The following is a 19,226-nucleotide window of genomic DNA, read 5'->3' as shown; positions in this document are numbered from 1 at the left end:
CAAGCAAAGGCAGTACATCACCTGATTTGTCGTAACGCTTCGATTTTAACTCGTTCATAGCCACCGTAGTCAACGTAACGGATTTCAACTTCATTCGTTTCTTCAAAAAAGGCAACAACCTGTGCCCTCCACCAGGCACCTTCTCCCGCTGGAGCTGCACAGATTATACCAACTGTAGGAGTGAAGAGAAGCACGGCAAGTTCTTTTCAGCACCACTATGGTGGCAGGAAAAGCAAATATTACGCTGCGGCGTGAAAGTTTGAATGGCTTATGGTTGTGCAAGTGATGAAAATAGACCGGCAAATCAAATTCCACTAACAGAACCGAATAGCATCACCTTGCACAGAATTGCAACACTAAAAACAGACCTTCAAGAGGAACCTGCCCATGCCATCGCTCCCACCATTTCCTTTTGACAGGGATAGCCATTTTGGCTTCATGAGTCTATTCCAGTTGAGTCATTATAAATGTTACCTTGCCTACCTACATTCAATCAATTCCTCCCACTCATCTACAGTCAAGGGGCAATTTACAGTGACCACTTACCCTACCGGAGCCATTTTGGGATGCAACAATGCAGAATACTTGTTTACATGGAGAACTTGCAGACTCCGAGACAGATGTCAGGATTGAACTTGGAGAGGTCACTGGAGCTGCGAGTCAGAGATCTATTTGCTATGCAACTGTGCCACCCCTTAGACTGAAGCTCACTGTCCTGGAAGAGATGACCAGACAGTGCCCAATTGGGAAGTTCTGTTCTTTTCATAGGTGTTTGTAAATGGAACATGCCAGTACTAAAACAGTGCAAAAGTCACATCTACAGTGGCCACATTTCTACATTGCAGTCTCACTTTTGGAAGCAGATCGTACTTTATGGGCGAGGATAATTTACTGGCATGCCATGTTTGGGAGACTTGGTGGTGAAGTTATGCCCAGTACCAAGGCTAAACTGATGCACCACATGCTTTATTATACCAAAGAGACAAGCGATAGTAGGAACGGCAGATGCGGGTTTAAATCGAAGATGGACACCGAAAGCTGGAGCAACTCAGATTGAAGGGTCTCGATCCGAAACGTCACCCATTTCTTCTCGTCAGAGATGCTCCCTGTCCCACTGAGTTATTCCAGCTTAATGTCTATCTAGTGATAGAATTAAAGGCACTGAAAGATAATCTTGGACAAGCCTAGGGTCAGGGAAGGGTAGATGGCAGGATACTCCAACTGGTCAGGTAGTATAGATGGCAGGGTTTAACTGACCATAGCACTCAAGAGAACATTACAGCTGGCATTGAACATTTGCTATATCACACATTCCTGCGCTCAGCAATTTGCAGGTGCTACGGTGTCTTATACTTTAGATTTTATAACCAAACCAAGAAGTCTCCCATCTCCAAGCAAAGTTGAACATTTGACTTAATTTACTCCCATCAAGGACATTCATAATAGCAACTTTGATTTAAGCGCCCAAGGACATGAAATAATATCACTGGCTAGTGACGTGAACTGTCAGCAACACGACCTAAACTAAATCCTCAATTGCCCGATTTTTAGGGGTGCAGCGAAGGGCGACACAGCAGCAGAGTTGCTACCTTAATGCCGGACACCCGGGTTCGACCCTGACGACGGGCGCTGTCTCTATAGAGTTTGCAAGTTTGCCCCGTGACCATGTGGGTTCCACTGGGTGTTAATGTTCCCTCCCACATTCCAAAGATGCAGATTTGTGGGTTAAATTTGCTTCGGTAAATATTGTAAATTGTCCCTCGTGGGTAGGATAGTGTCAGTGTGATCACTAGACGGTGCGGACTCAGTGGGCCAAAGGATCCGTTTCCATGTTGTATCTAAACCAAACTATTTTTGACCCACAGACGTTAACAGAATACCATTCAACAAGGTCTACCTTAATGTACACATTAATATGCACAATAAACTCCTTTCAGCTCTATCATAAATGCACAACATGCCCAGGTTAGCAAGGAGATAGACTTAACTTCCAAGGGAGGAGTTAGCGTGGGGATTCCTGGCTGCGAGTAAAGAAGAAACATTTGTTGATCCATGTTGCGTAGTACGTGGCATGTTGGATGCGTGTGCTGCTGCACAAACATGTGTCCTGCATTGACGATATTCACCACCAGCACGTCGACCGTCACGCCATCTGGAAGCATGAGCTGCACAAGACAGTTAAAACTTAGCCAGACACTTCATGCTTGTCAGGAAGGGTTCCTGCAACTTAAACCCACATTTAAAAAAAAAAAATTTTAAGTTCAATAATTCACTTGACAACTGATCTTCAGAAAACAATGTCACAGCATGCAAGCTTTTAACACTGCACATTTGAGACCATCCCCTGCTGGGTAGCTTTCAAAACTACTTGCCACGACTGGTGACATTTAGTTTTCTACCTTCAACTGATTTTATTGGTTACCACTATTTGTTAATTTCTGCAATATTAGAGCAAATAAGTGAAATAGTCCAAAATTAGATTCATTCAATTGTTGAGATGTTGCCATTTGCCTCAAGTTTTTGGTCGCATTCTCTAATTGCTAAAATTTGCTTCCACCGTTTCTTCATTTCAATCTATCTCCTGGCCTGGAAAAAACAAAATCCTTAAAGTTTATGACCATTGCAACATTTAAAATCAAATTAAGATCACCTGCGTGTGGGCTTTATTTAAAAAAAATAATAATATTCTATTTCAGAATCATAGTTGCAAGCCTCAGGCAATTTCTTGGACGACATATAAAACATCACCTGTTCATGCTCTCCGGCGATGCTGGCTGATCCCACCCCATCTGACGTTCCTGGTGTCACCCATTCTTGGGACAAGTCTGTACACTTATCAAGCTTCTTGTGAATTAAACCACACACAGGTCTAATAGATAAATGTCATGTCTGAAGTCTCAAAATAAATTAAGTTCAGTATGGTGAACAGTGGCGCAGCGGTAGAGTTGCTGCCTTACAGCAGCCAGAGACCTGGGTTCGATCCAGACAACTGGTGCTGTCTGCATGGAGTTTACACACTCTCCCCTTGACCGCATGGGCTTTCTCAGAGATCTTCTCTTTCCTCCCACACTCCAAAGACGTACAGGTTTGTAGGTAAATGGGCTTGGTATAAATGTAAATTGTCTCTGGTGTGCGTCGGATAGTGTTAGTGTGCGGGCATCGCTGGTTGGTGCGGACTCCGTGGCACGAAGGACCCGTTTCCACGCTGTATCTTTAAAGTAAACATGAAACTATATACTGTTTTAAGACCATGCGGAGAATTTAAACAGAAATGTTGATTGAGAGTTCAGCAAGAGAAAGACAACCCTTGTCATTTTCTTTCTTGACCAGACCAGGTTATATTGCAGGCAGGTGGGACTAAGGGGAAAAAAAAAAGTTGTTCGGCACGGACTTGTAGGGCCGAGATGGCCTGTTTCCGTGCTGTAATTGTTATATGGTTATAAATAGGACAACTTGACAATAAGTTTTGAAAATACAGTAAATCCTCACTAAAGATCACATGGGGAAGATGGTGCCAGTTATAACGGAACATGGGGGCTGATATGTGGAAAAACAATCCAAGATCTCACATTACACAATTAACAGTAGAGGGCACCGAATATAAAGTATATATTCGGTCTGCTAAAACAGAAATCTTAAAGTCTGTTAAAACAAGGGTTTACTGTATCAAAGGTAGACAAAAATGCTGCAGAAACTCAGCGGGTGAGGCAGCATCTATGGAGCGAAGGAAATGGGAAACATTTTGGGTCGAAATCCTTCTTCAGACTGTATTACTGTATCAAGTTCTGCAATCTTATCTAGCAGGCTACTGGGCATTGACATTAGAGCTTTAAATGCAAGTCCAGCACCAGTTTAGAACAAATCTGAAACAGACTATAAACCTTATGGAAATTATCAAACAGATGACATCAAAAATGTAAATATCCATAACTAGGTATAAATGCCAGGTAATTCTTACCCATGATGTTATGGGCAATGCTGGTAGAGACAGTGAAGGAGGTGCAGCATATAGATTTGTGAGATCCAACTCTTTAAACTTCTTTCCAATCAGGTTCAGTGCTTTGTCCACCTGTTGTTGATTACCTGTTTCGGAGAAGAAAATGTTGATTAATTCATCATGGTGCAATCAATTGGAAGCAAATGTGGCAACCAAACGCCGATTGCAAGGTCATAAACACAATTTACAGCAGAAGATGTCAGCAACATTACTGGAACGGCTCCAACCTCTCTCATGAATGGGTTCCATGAGATTTAGCTTCTCCATTTCAACAGATGAATGGAGCCCCCTTAACATCTCATGTGCAAAGCAGCTCCTCCTGCGATATAGCACTTGCACAATTGTTTAACATTGTGGATAAACCCATAATGCTCCAAGCCCAGGCAGCGGAGTGAAGCTGTAAAATTACTATCTTAGCCTGGCTGTTAAAAGCCAGAGGATTTAAAGAAAAAAAATCAAATTAACTTATAGATTTGGTCCTACAAACTCTTGGCTATAAAATAGAATATCGAGAATGAGAATTCTCAATTAGCTAGTGTCTAAAGACAATTATAATAAAGTTTGCCAAGACTACAGTGTATCAGTAATGTGCTACGTCACTGAAAATCATACAGCACTCCAACAACTACCCATCGCATTGAGCTGTTATGAACAAACTACACTGAACTAGCTCAAATTGCAAATAATGCACTGAAGTGAAAAAAAAAAACCAAGGCATAGCCATATTTGAAATTGATATCCAATTTGGTTTGCATCTGACCAAACTGTTTAACGCATTGTTCAATTGTCCTGGACCTACCCATTACAAAACAGATTTAATTAGTCCCAACATACCAGAGCCTTTGGAATTGGCATGCTGATCGAATAATCTGCCAAATACAAACTACAATTGCCCTTAAATGGAAGCATTAACAAGCAAGCACTTGTGTACAAGAGTTCTGGAAGAAAGGAATCATTGGAACTATGTGATTAGCAAGAATGGTATCATTGCCTAAAGCAACTAATCAAGAATTGGAACAGGGCAGCAGCAGAGTTGCTGCCTTACAGCGCCAGACACCCAGGTTCAAATCTGATTGGATTGGTGTCCCAAGATCAGTTGCGGGACATAGTGTCTGAGCGATGGCTGCAGGAGAAGAGGGATAGCACATTCATGGGCCGTGCACCATGTTCAAGGTATTGGTGGAGTGGGCCGCTGGAGGCTCCACAGCAACACGGGACTCAATTAGATGGGATGGCATTCCAAGTGCACAGAATAGATGCGGTCTGCTGGGGAAGTGTGGCAGAGAAGGACATCGACACATCACCTAGCCAGGAAGACCCTTGCAACTCCAACCCTGTGCCGCCTCCAGAACAACAAGCCTTTATGGCCAAGTTAAGACTTTATATTCATAAATTTATGTGCTAGGAGCAGAATCAAGTCTACTCTGCAATTCACTCTTGGCTGATCTATCTTTCCCTCTCAACCTCATTCTCCTGCCTTCTTCCCAGAACCCCCAACATTGTACTATGAGCAAATTTGGGCCCCATATCAGAGGAAGGATGTGCTAGCTCTGGAGAAGGTCCAGAGGAGGTTTACAAGAACGAGTCCAGGAATGAGTGGGTTAGCATTTGAGCACTTGACAGGGGGACCTCACTGAAACTTACAGAATAATGAAAGTCATAGATAGAGTGGATGTGAAATGAATGTTTCCACTGGTGGGAGAGTCTAGGACCAGAGGTCAGCCTCAGAATTAAAGGTCGCTCTTTCAGAAAGGAGTCGAGGTGGAACTTCTGTAGTCAGTGGGTAGTTAATCTGTGGAACTCATTGTCGCAGAGGGCTGCAAAGGCCAAGTCAGTAAATATTTTTAAGGCAGAGACAAATTCTTGATTAGAACGGGTGTCAAGGGTTATGGGGAGAAAGCAGGAAAACGGGATTAGAGATCAACCATGATTGATTGGCGGATTAGAATCGATCATCCGAATGACCTAATTCTACCCCTATAACTTGTGAACTTATGAATCAAGAATCTATTCACCTCTGTCTTAAAAATATCCATATCCATTGACTTGGCCTCCACAGCTTTGTGGTAATGAATTCCACAGATTCACCACCCAATATTTTAAACAACTCTGAACTCTAGTACAGGATGGCACCAGAAACAATGACTCTTGTGTGCTGTCTCACTAATCTACTACTCTTGCATTATTGTATTTAATTATAATTGTGCCTAATGTATATAATGTGGACAAGTACCATTAAACTCCATCACCCATGTTGCAAGTACAGTCGTTACTATTCAGATGCAGCCGACAAGATTCCCCAAAATGGGCAAGTAATAAGACAATCTTTTAAATAGTTTATACACAAAGTGGATGACGACTTTTAAGATGGTGCTGTTGAATCGCATGCACAGGAGCCCTACAGGAAAAAGGCGCACCACCAACCCAAGCACTGAGATTCCTGCATTAGCCTTAGTCACTTTAGCATCCACAAATACGAAATGCAAGCATCCTCAATCCCAAGGGAATATCATGTCCGCCTCAATCCCAAGATGGAAGAACTTTTTTGATGATGAATCTCTGGAACTCATGCCACAGAGGGTAGTTGAGGACAGTTCATTGGCTATATTGACAGAGGGAGTTAGATGTCCCTTGTGGCTTTGATACTGATAGCCATGATCATATTGAATGGCGGTGCAGGCTCGAAGGGCCGAATGGCCTACTCCTGCAAAAGGCAGATGTTTCTAGTGATGACAAAACTGTGATAGATCTGCGCCTACCAAAAGGCAGACTCTAGTGATGAAAACTGTCACCTCTGTGCAATACTGCCTCAGTAGTGCAGTCATTGACTTGCAAAATTGTATGTCTTGAGTGTGACTTGGTCTTTGACTAAAGTGGCTGGAATATTCCCCATGACCGACAACCTGCAGGCAAAACAGTTCTGCAATTTGCCAGCATACACAAAGGGACAGAATAAAGCTAAGAAATAAACACTCCTGGCCTACCTTCTATATGGCAGATCTGGAAATCTTGCGTGTAAGGCAATGTGGATATGTAAATCTTGGCACCAGAGGTCTGCTTCAAGAAACTCACATACCGCCCTTGCTTGCCAATTAACCGTCCAACTAGATGCTGCGAACACAAAGAAAGGCCAGTGAATAGAAAGTTACAGGGAGAGTATTGTGCCCATGAACATTACCAAAATGTCACATTCTGCATGGGGTATTCCATTACCAAGATGTGGTTTTTATATTGCAATTCCATCACTGTGCATAACTCTTGTGCTGAGCCAAAGTAGCCCCCAAGTGAAGATTCCAAATCATCTTCAGTGTTGGCAATGCTGAAGCATCAAGCCAGTCAGCCCAAACTGATTTTTGCAGCTATTTGGTCCAATTCAGGACAGTAGTGGTGCAGCAGTAGAGTTGTTGTCTTAGTGCCAGAGACCAGGGCTTAATCACGACCACAGATGCCGTCTATACGGAGATGGCACATTCCCACTGCAATCGCGAGGGTTTTCGGCAGGTACTCCGTTTTCCTCTCATACCCAAAGATGTACAGATTTGTAGGTTAATTGGCTTCTGGAAATTGCCTCTAGTATTTAGGATAGTGCTAGTACACATGGTGATCACTGGTCAGTGTGCTGAAAAGCCCGTTTCTATGCTGCTGTGCATCCAAAGTCTAAAGTCCAATTCCATACATTGCTCTTTGGGTTAGAGTCATACAGCACAGACAGATAACTTCGGCCCACCAAGTCTATGCCAAACTGCCAAGTATATACTTAATAATCCTACAGCAGCCCAATCTCGAGTCAGACGAGTCTAGATCCAAAACAGCATCTGTCCATTTCCTCCACAGATGCCGCCCAACTCACTGAGCTCCTCCAGCACTGTTACTCAGGATTCTCGTATTTTACGGTTCTTAGCGTCTCCAATGCCATGTTATTCTCCCCACATTTAAATTAACCTGGGTCAACCCAATATCTATCCAAGTCGGTAACTATTCCCACAATCAGTCATCTTTGCTTTGTTAACAGCAGCATTTCTAACTTCACAGTAGCAGTAGGAGCAGCATTTGCTGTTCAATTGCTTAAGCTGGCAGCGAGGTGTAGTGAACAAAAGCTGTCTACAGTGTAAATAAAGCCTAACTCTTTCTTTTTGCAGCTCCTATCGTTCCCCTGACTGTCACCTTGCAACACCACCAATGGGGATCAGAAGTCCAGCTAAAAGATGATTCAGGTTTATCTGTAATAGCAGCTGTTTTCCACATGGTGACCTCAGTGCATTTTATGAAGCATTGAGCTTGACCAGGATAACATTGTGCTACTTGCAGATTATAATAAATACAAAAATTCAGTCAAGGTGTCACTTTGAAACTAATAAAGTGGACTAAATAATTTACATCCTGAATATTTTTATGTTAAGGTAACAGGAACAAGTGGAACCCAGCATCAATTACTTTCTCATGTCCCAAGTAAATGCAATGTGGAATGCTCAAATCACTCAAAAGCCATAATAGGACAATCTCAAAACATCATGAACATAACATTAAAGGCAGTGCCTCGGAAGAACATGGATAGGTGACGTTTCAGGTTGAGGCCCTACTTTAGTGAATTTGGGTGGGAGAGAAATAGAGAAAAAAAAGCAGGATTAGAAGAGAGACTACAAAGCGTGCCAGGTAATGGGTGGTCACAGGCAGGGGGGGGGGGGGGGGGGGGGGGGGGGAGAGAGAGCAAACATTGTTTTACCTTTGGCACCTGTACCTCCCAGATGGTAAACTCAGCTTTGCCTTTTGTCGTGCTTGGAGCAACGCCATCTCTGTTTTGACCTTCTGCACCACCCGCAGTACAGCCACTGTCACTCGAATCCATGCTATTTACATCAGAACCTGGCAAATACATTGAAAACATTTAAGTCGTTCGACATTGTTGGTAAGCTAAATTAGCAAATAACATGTTGAGCTGTGGAACATCTAAATGTTCTTAAATGGAAGGGTACACACAATTGTACTGTCCCCAACATTTGTAACGCGTGATTGTAGATCCACCTCTGTGACTGGCACAGAGTTGGGTTGCCTGGAGTTGGGTGCCATCTTGGATTTAATAACAATTGAGCTCTGTCTAGACTGCCAAAGAACCAGGATCAGATTACCACCCTGGATCTTGATGTTGGAGGGCACCTTTTGATAGTCTGTGTGAACAGGGTCCCGCAGCCACTTGGACAGAAGTCAACTCGGGCTGCCTAACTGAGCTAAGATGGTCTTCCATTTTAAAGACCAGCATGCAGGGACAGACTGCAAGGCAAGCCATTTTGTACAAAACTTGAGCTGACAAAATGACTACATCCGTTCAATAGATGTATACATTATATCAAAGTTAAATAAAATTCTTGGATGAACCTGTTGAGAAGAAACTCCAAAATGACATTAAAGTTAACAGTTGAAGGTCATTAGGAAGGAGAACAGAGGTTGACCCGGAATCCCAAGACTTGGTGTCAGAATTTCAGTTGGTTTGGCCATAGAACTAAGTGCTTCCTGCTTGTGAATGTTACACTAAATAGAGTCAAGGTAACTAATGGGAGTGACCAGATCAAAGTCATGATTCAACAAACTGGTGAAACAGGATTGAGAAAACAACCCTCTGCAAGGTCTAATGGCAGTATTCTGGCCAACGGAAAAGTCAGGAAGTGCTTTTATTCACAAGGATTCCCCATGAAAGGCAAAATAATTAGATAATTCAGCACCTATGCCAACGGCCAAAGGCACACTCTCCTTAAAGGGTGACAGGCAACCTCCAGTTCAAATCAGTTTATAGCAGTGTTTGTATTGTGATGTTTGTATAGGTTTCTGTATTAGCATTGGTCAGGAGTATACAAAAATAAATACAATGTTAGATTGTCACCGACCTGTTACAGATGTACCAAGCTGGGGAATGAAGTGGTCTGCCCATAATCGTAGACATCCATGAAGCCAAAGGTTTCATTTACTCTTGAATAAGTCTGCCCATTACAGTCACACCAGTTGATAAACCACTTCCAAGTGTTCATTGAATTTTAGAAGCAGGCTTTAACATTTGAACTAATTTCCCCCCCCCATTCCAATTGTGGAAATAAATGGGCTACTGTAATGAACGTTAATAGTTGGCTCATTCTTAAATATTTGCCCAGTAGAACAGGCATCCACTGGCAAAACAAAAGACACTATTGAAGACTTGATGATCAACAGTATAACTTGGGTTGGACTAAGATTAGACATTTAGACTTTAAGCACAAATTAAGAGGTCTGGCACAATTTCCACACTGTTGGATCAAATATGCAAGCACCATCAGATCAGACACCGGTCTGTGTAGCTTGTCAGTTCAATGGCAGATCATCAACTTATTCAGCTCTGCACACCAAAAGCAGGAGAGCAATTAGTAGCAGTGGAGATCAGGGGTATGAAAGGATAGGTGATTAGCCCTGACTAAATAGAACATCCAGGATCTCAACCCCATTGCTTCAGTAATACTGAGAGAACATGAATTCAGGAATAAGGAAGGTGCAATCACTATAGGGTTATACTATAGGTCTCCAATAGGCAGGAGCAAGAGTAGATATGCACACATTTAATGGAAAGATGTGGAAATGGGGTCATTGTGGTGGACAATCTCAGCTCCTCCAATGTTGACTGGAACTCCCAGAGTGCCTGAGGGTTAGATGGGGAAGAATTTGTTAGTAACACAAAGAAGGGTTTCCAGAAAGTTTGTAGATAAGCCAGGGGCAGGGCCATAGTAGACATGATAAGGTAATGTGCCCGGCTAGGTGATTGAGGTTTCAGTGGGAGAACATTTTGGAAAAAGTGATCATAATTGTGGAAGTTTCAACATTGCTATGTATATGGATAAGGATGAGACTGGAACTTGGGTGAAAGTGCTAAATTAAGCAAGGCCAATAACACCACAAGGAAGAAACTGGAGAAAGTATATTGGGACTGCTGTTAGGGAACAATTCCATATCTGGCATGCAAGTGCCTTTTAGTTTAGTAAGACAGCATGGAAACACACCCTTTGACCCACTAGATCCATCAATCACCCATTCACAAAAGGACATTGCTCAAGTAACTCAACAGCCCAACATATGTATGGAGAAGGTACACAAAAAAGCTGGAGAAACTCAGCGGGATGCAGCAGCAGCTATGGAGCGTCAAGGAAATAGATCCCTTAAAAAATAGGTGAAATAGAACAAGGCCTTTGATAAGTAACAGACTGAAGAATGTTGTTTGCAAGGGTTTCGGCCAAAAACATTTCTTAAACGTTGCCCCATATTCCTTCGCTATTTCCAGATAGATAGGCTGCTACAAAAACCCTGAGTGGCTTCTGCTCCAGTGTTTTTGGCGCTGTTTGTACCTTCGATTCTCCAGCTGTTCTCGCAGATGTTCAGCCTCTTTAACAATATGTATGGAGAACGGTGGATAGGTGAGTTTTTTATAGGCCTCGTTTCAGGTAAAATTACTGTCTCATTCCGGACCTTGCAGACCCATTCACATGACATGCCATTATCCTACTTTCTCACTCACTCCTTACACATTCGGGGTTATTTCACAAGCCAATTAACTGTCAAAGACGAGTTCAGAGTTTGCATGTTCCAACAAGGATGAGACGAGGACAGCAAGGTTCAGGGACTAGATGTCAAGAGAAATAGCAAACTTAGTAAAATAAGCTGTGCAAGGTGTACAGAGATCAGACAAGGCCTTTGATAAGTAACTGAAGCAGGGAAGAAATGTTGTTTGCAAGTAGGTTTAAGAGGAAGCAAGACATTTCTTATAAATATTAGATGCCGGAGTATAGCTATGGAATGAGTAGGTCTATTTAAAGACAGATATGTACATGGATAATGCTGAGATTAGTGCCATATTTAATATTTTGGACTATATTAAGATGAAGGAATAACATCGAGCATCTTAAAAAGCTTTTCAGTAGCTAAGTCCCCTATCCCAGGGTACGGAGGGAAGATTGTTGGGGGCCTTGACAGATCATGGCGCCTTTAACCATAGGATGAAGTGCCGGGAGAGTAGAGAACAACCAGTTTTTAGGAATGGGACATGCTGCAGTTTTAGAAACATGGACCCTTGTGATGGAGAGGTCCTGCCTTACAAATATGTCAGTGTTTGACAGTGACAAAGATTTAAGGTAGGGCAGTGGATGTTGTCTACATAGACTAAAATCTCCTACAAAGCCTTCTGTTTCTTCCTCGACTGCAGCAACAGCCAATTTCCATCTACTGTACCTTCCATCTACCAATACTCTCCTCCGCCTAGCAGAGCTGGTCCTTACCCTCAACAACTTCGACTCCTCCCACTCCCTCCAAATCCAAGGCATAGCTATGGGCACTCGCATGGGCCCCAGCTATGCCTGCCTCTTTGTAGGGGACTTCAAACAATCACTGTTCCAGGCATACACTGGCCCTATCCCAAAACTCTACCTTCGCTACATTGACGACTGTATTAGTGCTACTTCCTGCACCCATGCAGAACTCACTGACTTCATCAACTTCACCACCAATTTCCACCCTGCACTCAAATTCACTTGGACAATCTCCCCACCGTTTCTAGATCTCACCGTCTCCATCACAGGAAACAGACACTCGACCCTTTACCTCCCCCCGCGACTCCATCAAACAGTCTTTCCAGGTGAGGCAGGGGTTCACTTTCACCTCCTCCAACCTCATCTACTGTGTCTGCTGTTCCAGGTGTCAACTCCTCCACATCAGCAAGACCAAGCGTATGCTCGGCGATCGTTTCGCTGAACACCTCCGCTCAGTCTGTCTTAACTTGCCTGATCTCCAGGTTGCTCAGCACTTCAACTCTCCCTCCCATTCCCAATCTGATCTTTCTGTCCTGGGCCTCCTCCATTGTCAGAGTGAGGCCCAGTGCACCTCATATTTCACTTGGATAGTTCACACACCAGCGGTATGAACATTGACTTCTCTAACTTCAAATAGCCCTTGCTTTCCTGCTCTATCCCCCTCTCCCTTCCCTGTTCTCCCACCAGTCTTACTGTCTCCGACAACATTCTATGTCTGTCCCGCCCATTCCCCTGACACCAGTGTGAAAAAGGGTCTCGACCCAAAACGTTACCCATTCCTTCTCTCCAGAGATGCTGCCTGTCCCATTGAGTTAACTCAGCATTGTGTCTACCTTCGATTTAAACCAGCATCTGCAGTTCTTTCTTACACAAAATCTCCTACATGGTGGGCTGGGCCAAAGATCAAATCTCATAGGATTCATTAAGAGTTGCTTAATCAAATCAGTCTTTTTTCTGGTAAGGTTTAAGGAGAAAAGGGGAAAGTTGAAAGATGCAAGTCAAGCTTTATTTTATATGCAGTGGTGAGTGCCTATAACATGCTGCTAGGGCACGAAGTAGAAGATACAATAGCAATGTCAAAGAATGTAGACAGGCATGAACAGGGAGGGAAGGGGGGGGGGGGGGAGATATAGATCATGTGCAGGCAGATGGGATTAGTTTAAATTGGTATCATGGTCATCTGAAGGGTCTCTTTGCTTTATGTTCTGATCAACTAAGCTTCATGTCACCTATCCCAACATGTGATATTCAGAGGCTATTTGAACAGAATTGTGTTCCTGGGAAGTGGAGGAAAGACCATACAACCGACTCAAATCATTAAGGATAGGGATAGAAACACCATTTGCATTAATGTCGCTCAGCAAGTTTGCAATTAGGAACAACATGCCTGGTTGGCTTAATAAAAATGAAAAAAGGTGTTTGAATAGTTCTGGGAATCACGTCCTCAGGATTTTTCTTCGTGGTTCAGCTAATTTCAAAACAAAAAGTTGATCATGCAACCTCAAAAGGATTTAAAATCAGACAACTTTTGGATATGCATTTCAAACACATGAACAAATACACACAAATGCATGTTGGTGTGTAGACCTATATTGCAATTGATTATGGGGTGTGGATTTGCAGTGATGCTCAGTTGCTTTCTCGCTCCCATTAGCATTTCTGGCTAAGCCAATACAAATTTATTCAAGATTGTAAGGACTCTAAAGAGTATACCATAAGATTGAAGTACATTCTAATTAGGTCTAATCCCATTTAAAGTGGATGTGTAAACATCTTTATGTGGCTCGGTCATGTAAATCTACATTATTTCAGTTACATTAAGACGGCTAATTTACCTCCAGAATGATCAAAATCCATTTCGAGCAGCATGTGGCCAGGCCCATTAGTGCCTTCCACTTGACCTCCATTAGTATGCATCAATTCAGTGTCATCTTGTAGAGGTTTAGGTCCATGTTTTGGATCTTGTTCCAAGGAATCTCCTCCAGCTGCAGAGTCATTTAGTGTGTCCTCTTTCTTACTGTCTAGTGTGCTTTCGAGTAAGCTGCGTGGCAAATCCTCTCCTCCGGCTCCATCTTCCGAGTAGCAGACACTGCAACCCGAATCCTCTGCCACAATGTTCAAGTCTTCTGAAGACTTCTCACTAAATGTATTGGGCTGCAGCTCCTCTGTGCACACACAACTTGTGTTCCCAGATGCAACTTTAACACAATCCTTCGAAACATTTCCTTTCACAATTGATTCATTTGACAATAACTTTGCCCTTAGCTTCTCTTTGGAGGTCATTTCACTCTGAACATTGGTCACCTGGCTGTTACTTAACAAGCCCTCATGGTTTTCCAGCTTGCATAAATCCACATCAGTTTGGGGTAGATAATCCCCAGCAGCTCCTTCTTCCAAGTGGCAACCGGGGTCTTCTACTACTGGATTATCTTCAAAAGCGTTCCTGGATCCTTTGGTACTTGTTAGCTCTGCAGAATGGCTCTGCTCTTCATCTTTAGCGACGTCTTGGCTCAAGTCTTTGAATGCCTTCTCCTTTGGGACCGTACTCTGTGTTACTTCTACGTCATTAGCAACACACTCCACTTCATTGCCCTCCTTCACCTCAACACAAACTTTCTGCACATCTCCAGCCACAGGCAATACTGTAGTGTCAGCAGCAGAATTTGTCAGCTTGTTACTTTCCGCTCCTGTTGTGCGCTCGACTTCTGCACACGGATCTAGCCGTGAAGAACACAATTCCTCTTTAGCTGCCATTATTACCTCAGAGATCAAACCAGCAGCCGCCTCTTCAATCTTGTCCAAATGAACTCGTCTGTCAATTGATTCAGTGGATAAGCCATCATCTGCGAAGCACGTTTCTTTATGTAATTTGCTTCCTTGCTCAGATTCTTGGCGAAGACCAGTTGGAATTAAATAGGGGCCGATACCAACGCCATTGAGCACAGAGTTGAAGCATGGGGGCTCTGTTGTATTTCCCGAATTTTCACCTTCTGGTTCAGGCCTTTCCATGGTGTGGTGGTCAGACACCAGCTGTTTACATTCCATAGAAGGGGTTGTAATGATTTTTGGTAAAGTTTTGTCAAGTTTACCTTTGGCATCCAGATTATCGGATGACTTTGCAACAGAAAAAGGAGAACATGCGACCACATTGCAAACGGAAGGTTGCCGGGCCTCCAAAGAATCAATGCTAACTTTATCCACCATTTGATGAAGGTAACCATCCTTCTCAACTTTGGGTGATACCTGAATGGGTCCTTGCACATTGGGCATGAAGAGAGCTTCATGGGATGGGGACGAGTCCAGGATCAACTTTTGAGCATTTTCTTCACTGGTATCTAACAAATTGCCAGCAACATCCGCTTTCCCCAATGCTTCGGCTTGTAATGTAGGCACTGCTTGCAACTTGGCTGTGTTTTCATTCTGGTTATGTTTCTTGGCAACCGGCATTATATCATTCTTACCATCTTCCACAGTTGCACGTTTCTCTTCTCCAACCTTGGCGTTTTGTTCTGGTGCATCAATAAGTGGCTTCTTATTGCTTTTCTTTCGGGTGATGAACCACCACCAGCCAAGTAGGGCCAACACTCCAGGGAGGGTATACGGAAACACATTTCGGAATCTTAGAACCATTGCGGGACCTGAAAAATAAAATGGGGTTTTGTAAACCTTATTTTAGAGATACGGCAGAAACCGACCCTTCGACCCACCAAGTCCATGCCCATCAGCGATCACCCTGTATCCTACACACTAGGGACAATTTACAATTTTACCAAAGCCAGTTAAGCTACAAACCTGCACTCTGTGGAGTGTGGGAGGAAACCAGAGAAACCCACAGGGAGAACAGAAACTCCAGACAGACATCACCCCTAGTCAGAATCAAACCCTAGTCTCTGGCGCTGCAAGGCAGCAACTCTACTCTGCACCACCCCAAATTATAAATGTTACACAAGTTATATCTTATTTCACTAGCTGATCAGACTTGTAGATACCAAATGTGGCAAAACCAGAAAATTCAATCTTGCATGCTGAGGACTTGTTGCATTAAACTATTGTTATTCTCTTAATGCCTTCACATTTTTTACTTTTGGATCTTACAGTATTAATACATTTTACAGTCTACACCGAGTTTAAAGGAAGCACAAGGAAATACATTCTAGTCAATACAAGTAGAATGTAGCAACCGGAGGCCTGGTTAGCCTATAAAGGAAACCAAGATGCATGAGAGTTGAAAGGGTGGATGGCAGACAACACCTGCTGAGCTCGATGGCATCAGGATTACCAAATAAATATTTAAAAACTCAAACTTGATAGGGAGAAACTGTCCAATTAGAACTATGACAGATGGGCCACATCCAACCTATAGATTTGAGCTAGAAATAAAATCCTGGAGTAACTCACAGGGTCGGCAGCATCTCTGGAGACAAAGGTTAGGTGACATTTAGGGTTGGAAACCTTTCAGATGCTGGCTTATCTTTGGTATAAACCAGCATCTGCAGTTCCTGCCAACACACCATCCATTTGAGATGTCAGGAAGAAATTCTTACAATTTGTTAGTTATATTGCTCAAGATTTAAGAAATGCTTCCAGCAAATATCGTTGCTTAGATTTGAGGGACAATATAAATTGCATATGCAACCAAAATGTACTATGTTACCACAGTATTACCAAAACTTCTGCAAAATCTCTTGGTTTAAACACAAAGGGCGGGCAACTTCATCTGTGGCCTAATAAAGCAATTTGCCACTGAACAATGCTGAGCATGGAATCAATGCCAACTGGCTACATGCCAAATTAGTACAACTGGCTACGGTGTTACAAAGTTACTGAACACAGTAAAGTGTAACAGTTCCAATATTGTGTGTAGCATTTCATATTTAAACATACAAATTGCATGACAGTATTCTAGCTATTCTAAATTAATTTACAAAAGCTGACCAATTTCCAATTTCTGCTGTCGCTTGAAGCCCAACACTCACTTTACAGTGCATACACATGTAATTGATTCAGGTTCAAGGTCCTTTTCAGCTAATTAGAACTGCTGCCATTCTATAAGGAACATCCAATTACAGAAAAATATAGCAATACTGTGCAGGTGGACAGCCCGAAACAGAAACCTTCGCAGTGCAATTTGTTCTAAATGTAAGCAAGACCAAGGGAATGATTGTTGACTTTAGAAGGGGATAGCCGAGGATCCACAAAACCCATCTTCATTGGTGGGTGAAACCCCATTGATGGGGTAACAGTGCATCCAAAATCAGAGTGCCTGCACTTTGGAACATGAAACAGAAAAAAATTGAGCCACAAATCATTGTGATGGTAACATATTGCACAAGCTATGCAATCCTTTTGATGGGATATTTAAGTGTCACTTTGTGCAAGTGATTACAAGCAACCTTATAACAAGAACAGAGAGATTTGTCAGCGTACAAAGTAGTTTGACAACTTATCTTTTGTGTCTTGATAACTACATGCTGTTCAAGCAACAGTGATTGAGTCTTGGCACTCAATCCAAACATTGATTGGCTACATGCTGGGAATCTGGTGCATACCCCAGTCTAATCTCCATTGATGGGTTAGTGGTGGAGCGAGTCAAGCACTTCAAGTTCTTGGGGATGCATCTGAAGATCTACCCTTGGCCCAGACCATTGAAGCAATCAGAACACCCTCTTTGTCAAGATTGAGGAGATTCAGTGTCAACTCATACCATTGAACTTGTGCAAGTGTGGTGGAGAGCATATTGACTGATTGCATCAGTCTGGTTCAGCAAGGAACAAAGAGGAGATTATTGTAAATAGTCAGCACCACCCTGTCCATCACAGGTACTGACCTCCCTGCCACAGAGATCTATAAGAGACATCCAGCAGAGACCCACGCCACCGTGGGTTTGTTCTCATTGCACGCCTACTTTTGAGAAACTATAAGAACCTGAAATCAGTGTCCACCAGGTTAAAGGATGGCTTCTTCCCAACAAACATCAGGGTCACTAACAATTTTTGGTTGCACAACTGAGCTTTTAAGCACTAGTATTGGTATTGTCTATTGAATGATTATTACAGGTTGTGAGTATTGTGTTTACAGACATATGCTGCTGCAAGTAAAAAATGTCAGTAGAAATGACCATTAAACACTTGATTCTTGAAGTAGCAACTGCAATTTCCCTTGGTTAAAGGATATTGGTACCAGGTCATTAATTTCAGGCCCAGTCAAGAATCTGCATTAAGAGCTCTCCCTATCCATAAGACAACAGTAGACAATACACAGCAATTTAACTACTTTTTTTGAATAGTAGTCTGAAACCTGGGATGATACAAATCCTGTGAATCTACTTCTCCGCATGCACTAACGAGCCTCAAGAGTATTCCACTTCTACTTTGAAATAATTCACCAAAATAGTCCCAGTTTTGGAAAGTGAATAAACACATATCCACTGTTACCCAATCTTGATTGCAATTATGTGGACTTCTTGCCAAAGTGGTTGGAGGTTAATGCAATAAACCTTGCCTGTTTTGAAGGGGTGAATTGTGTAGTGTCAAGAGGATATTTTTCACGTAAAGAATTAATCAAACGTGGTATTAATTTTTCATGCATTCAAAGCTAAAAGGCTCACTTGCCAGGCCAGTTTGTCAAACCACAATTGGGCAAAGAGAAAAGGAGGAACTTACTGCTCTGAAAGCCAGCTATGGATGAATGGATTATGTTCTTGCCCCAGTCACTAGATTGTGGACTTACTGCAGACTTTGAGCAGAAGTCTAGGCTGATGCGCCACATGGAACCCAAGTGTTGAATTACTGAAGCTGCCAAATTTCAGATGATAGATTAAACAGTTTCTATTTATCATCAGGCAAGAGAAGATCCATTTAACTAATTTACAAGAATCAAAGCGGTCATTGCCTGTCTATTATAACAAATCAGAC

The 19,226-nt window shown here is 42.7% G+C and overlaps 1 protein-coding gene across 1 annotated transcript in view; it reads right to left on the bottom strand.

Annotated features, from left to right (window-relative positions):
* akap1b (A kinase (PRKA) anchor protein 1b) overlaps positions 1-19,226 on the bottom strand; it is a 45,967-nt gene that overhangs the window by 4,822 nt on the left and 21,919 nt on the right. Inside the window, exons 2-7 of the mRNA XM_055657602.1 lie at positions 14,148-15,950; positions 8,721-8,860; positions 6,982-7,108; positions 3,959-4,083; positions 1,990-2,165; positions 22-174 (exon numbers count right to left, since the gene is read on the bottom strand). Coding sequence (XP_055513577.1) covers positions 22-174; positions 1,990-2,165; positions 3,959-4,083; positions 6,982-7,108; positions 8,721-8,860; positions 14,148-15,942 — 2,516 coding nt within the window. The 5' untranslated portion in view covers positions 15,943-15,950. The remainder of the gene's footprint in view (positions 1-21; positions 175-1,989; positions 2,166-3,958; positions 4,084-6,981; positions 7,109-8,720; positions 8,861-14,147; positions 15,951-19,226) is intronic.

Source organism: Leucoraja erinacea, chromosome 28 (genome assembly GCF_028641065.1).
Source record: "Leucoraja erinacea ecotype New England chromosome 28, Leri_hhj_1, whole genome shotgun sequence".
NCBI lineage: Eukaryota > Metazoa > Chordata > Chondrichthyes > Rajiformes > Rajidae > Leucoraja > Leucoraja erinaceus.
This window is presented reverse-complemented; position numbering and strand designations above follow the sequence as displayed.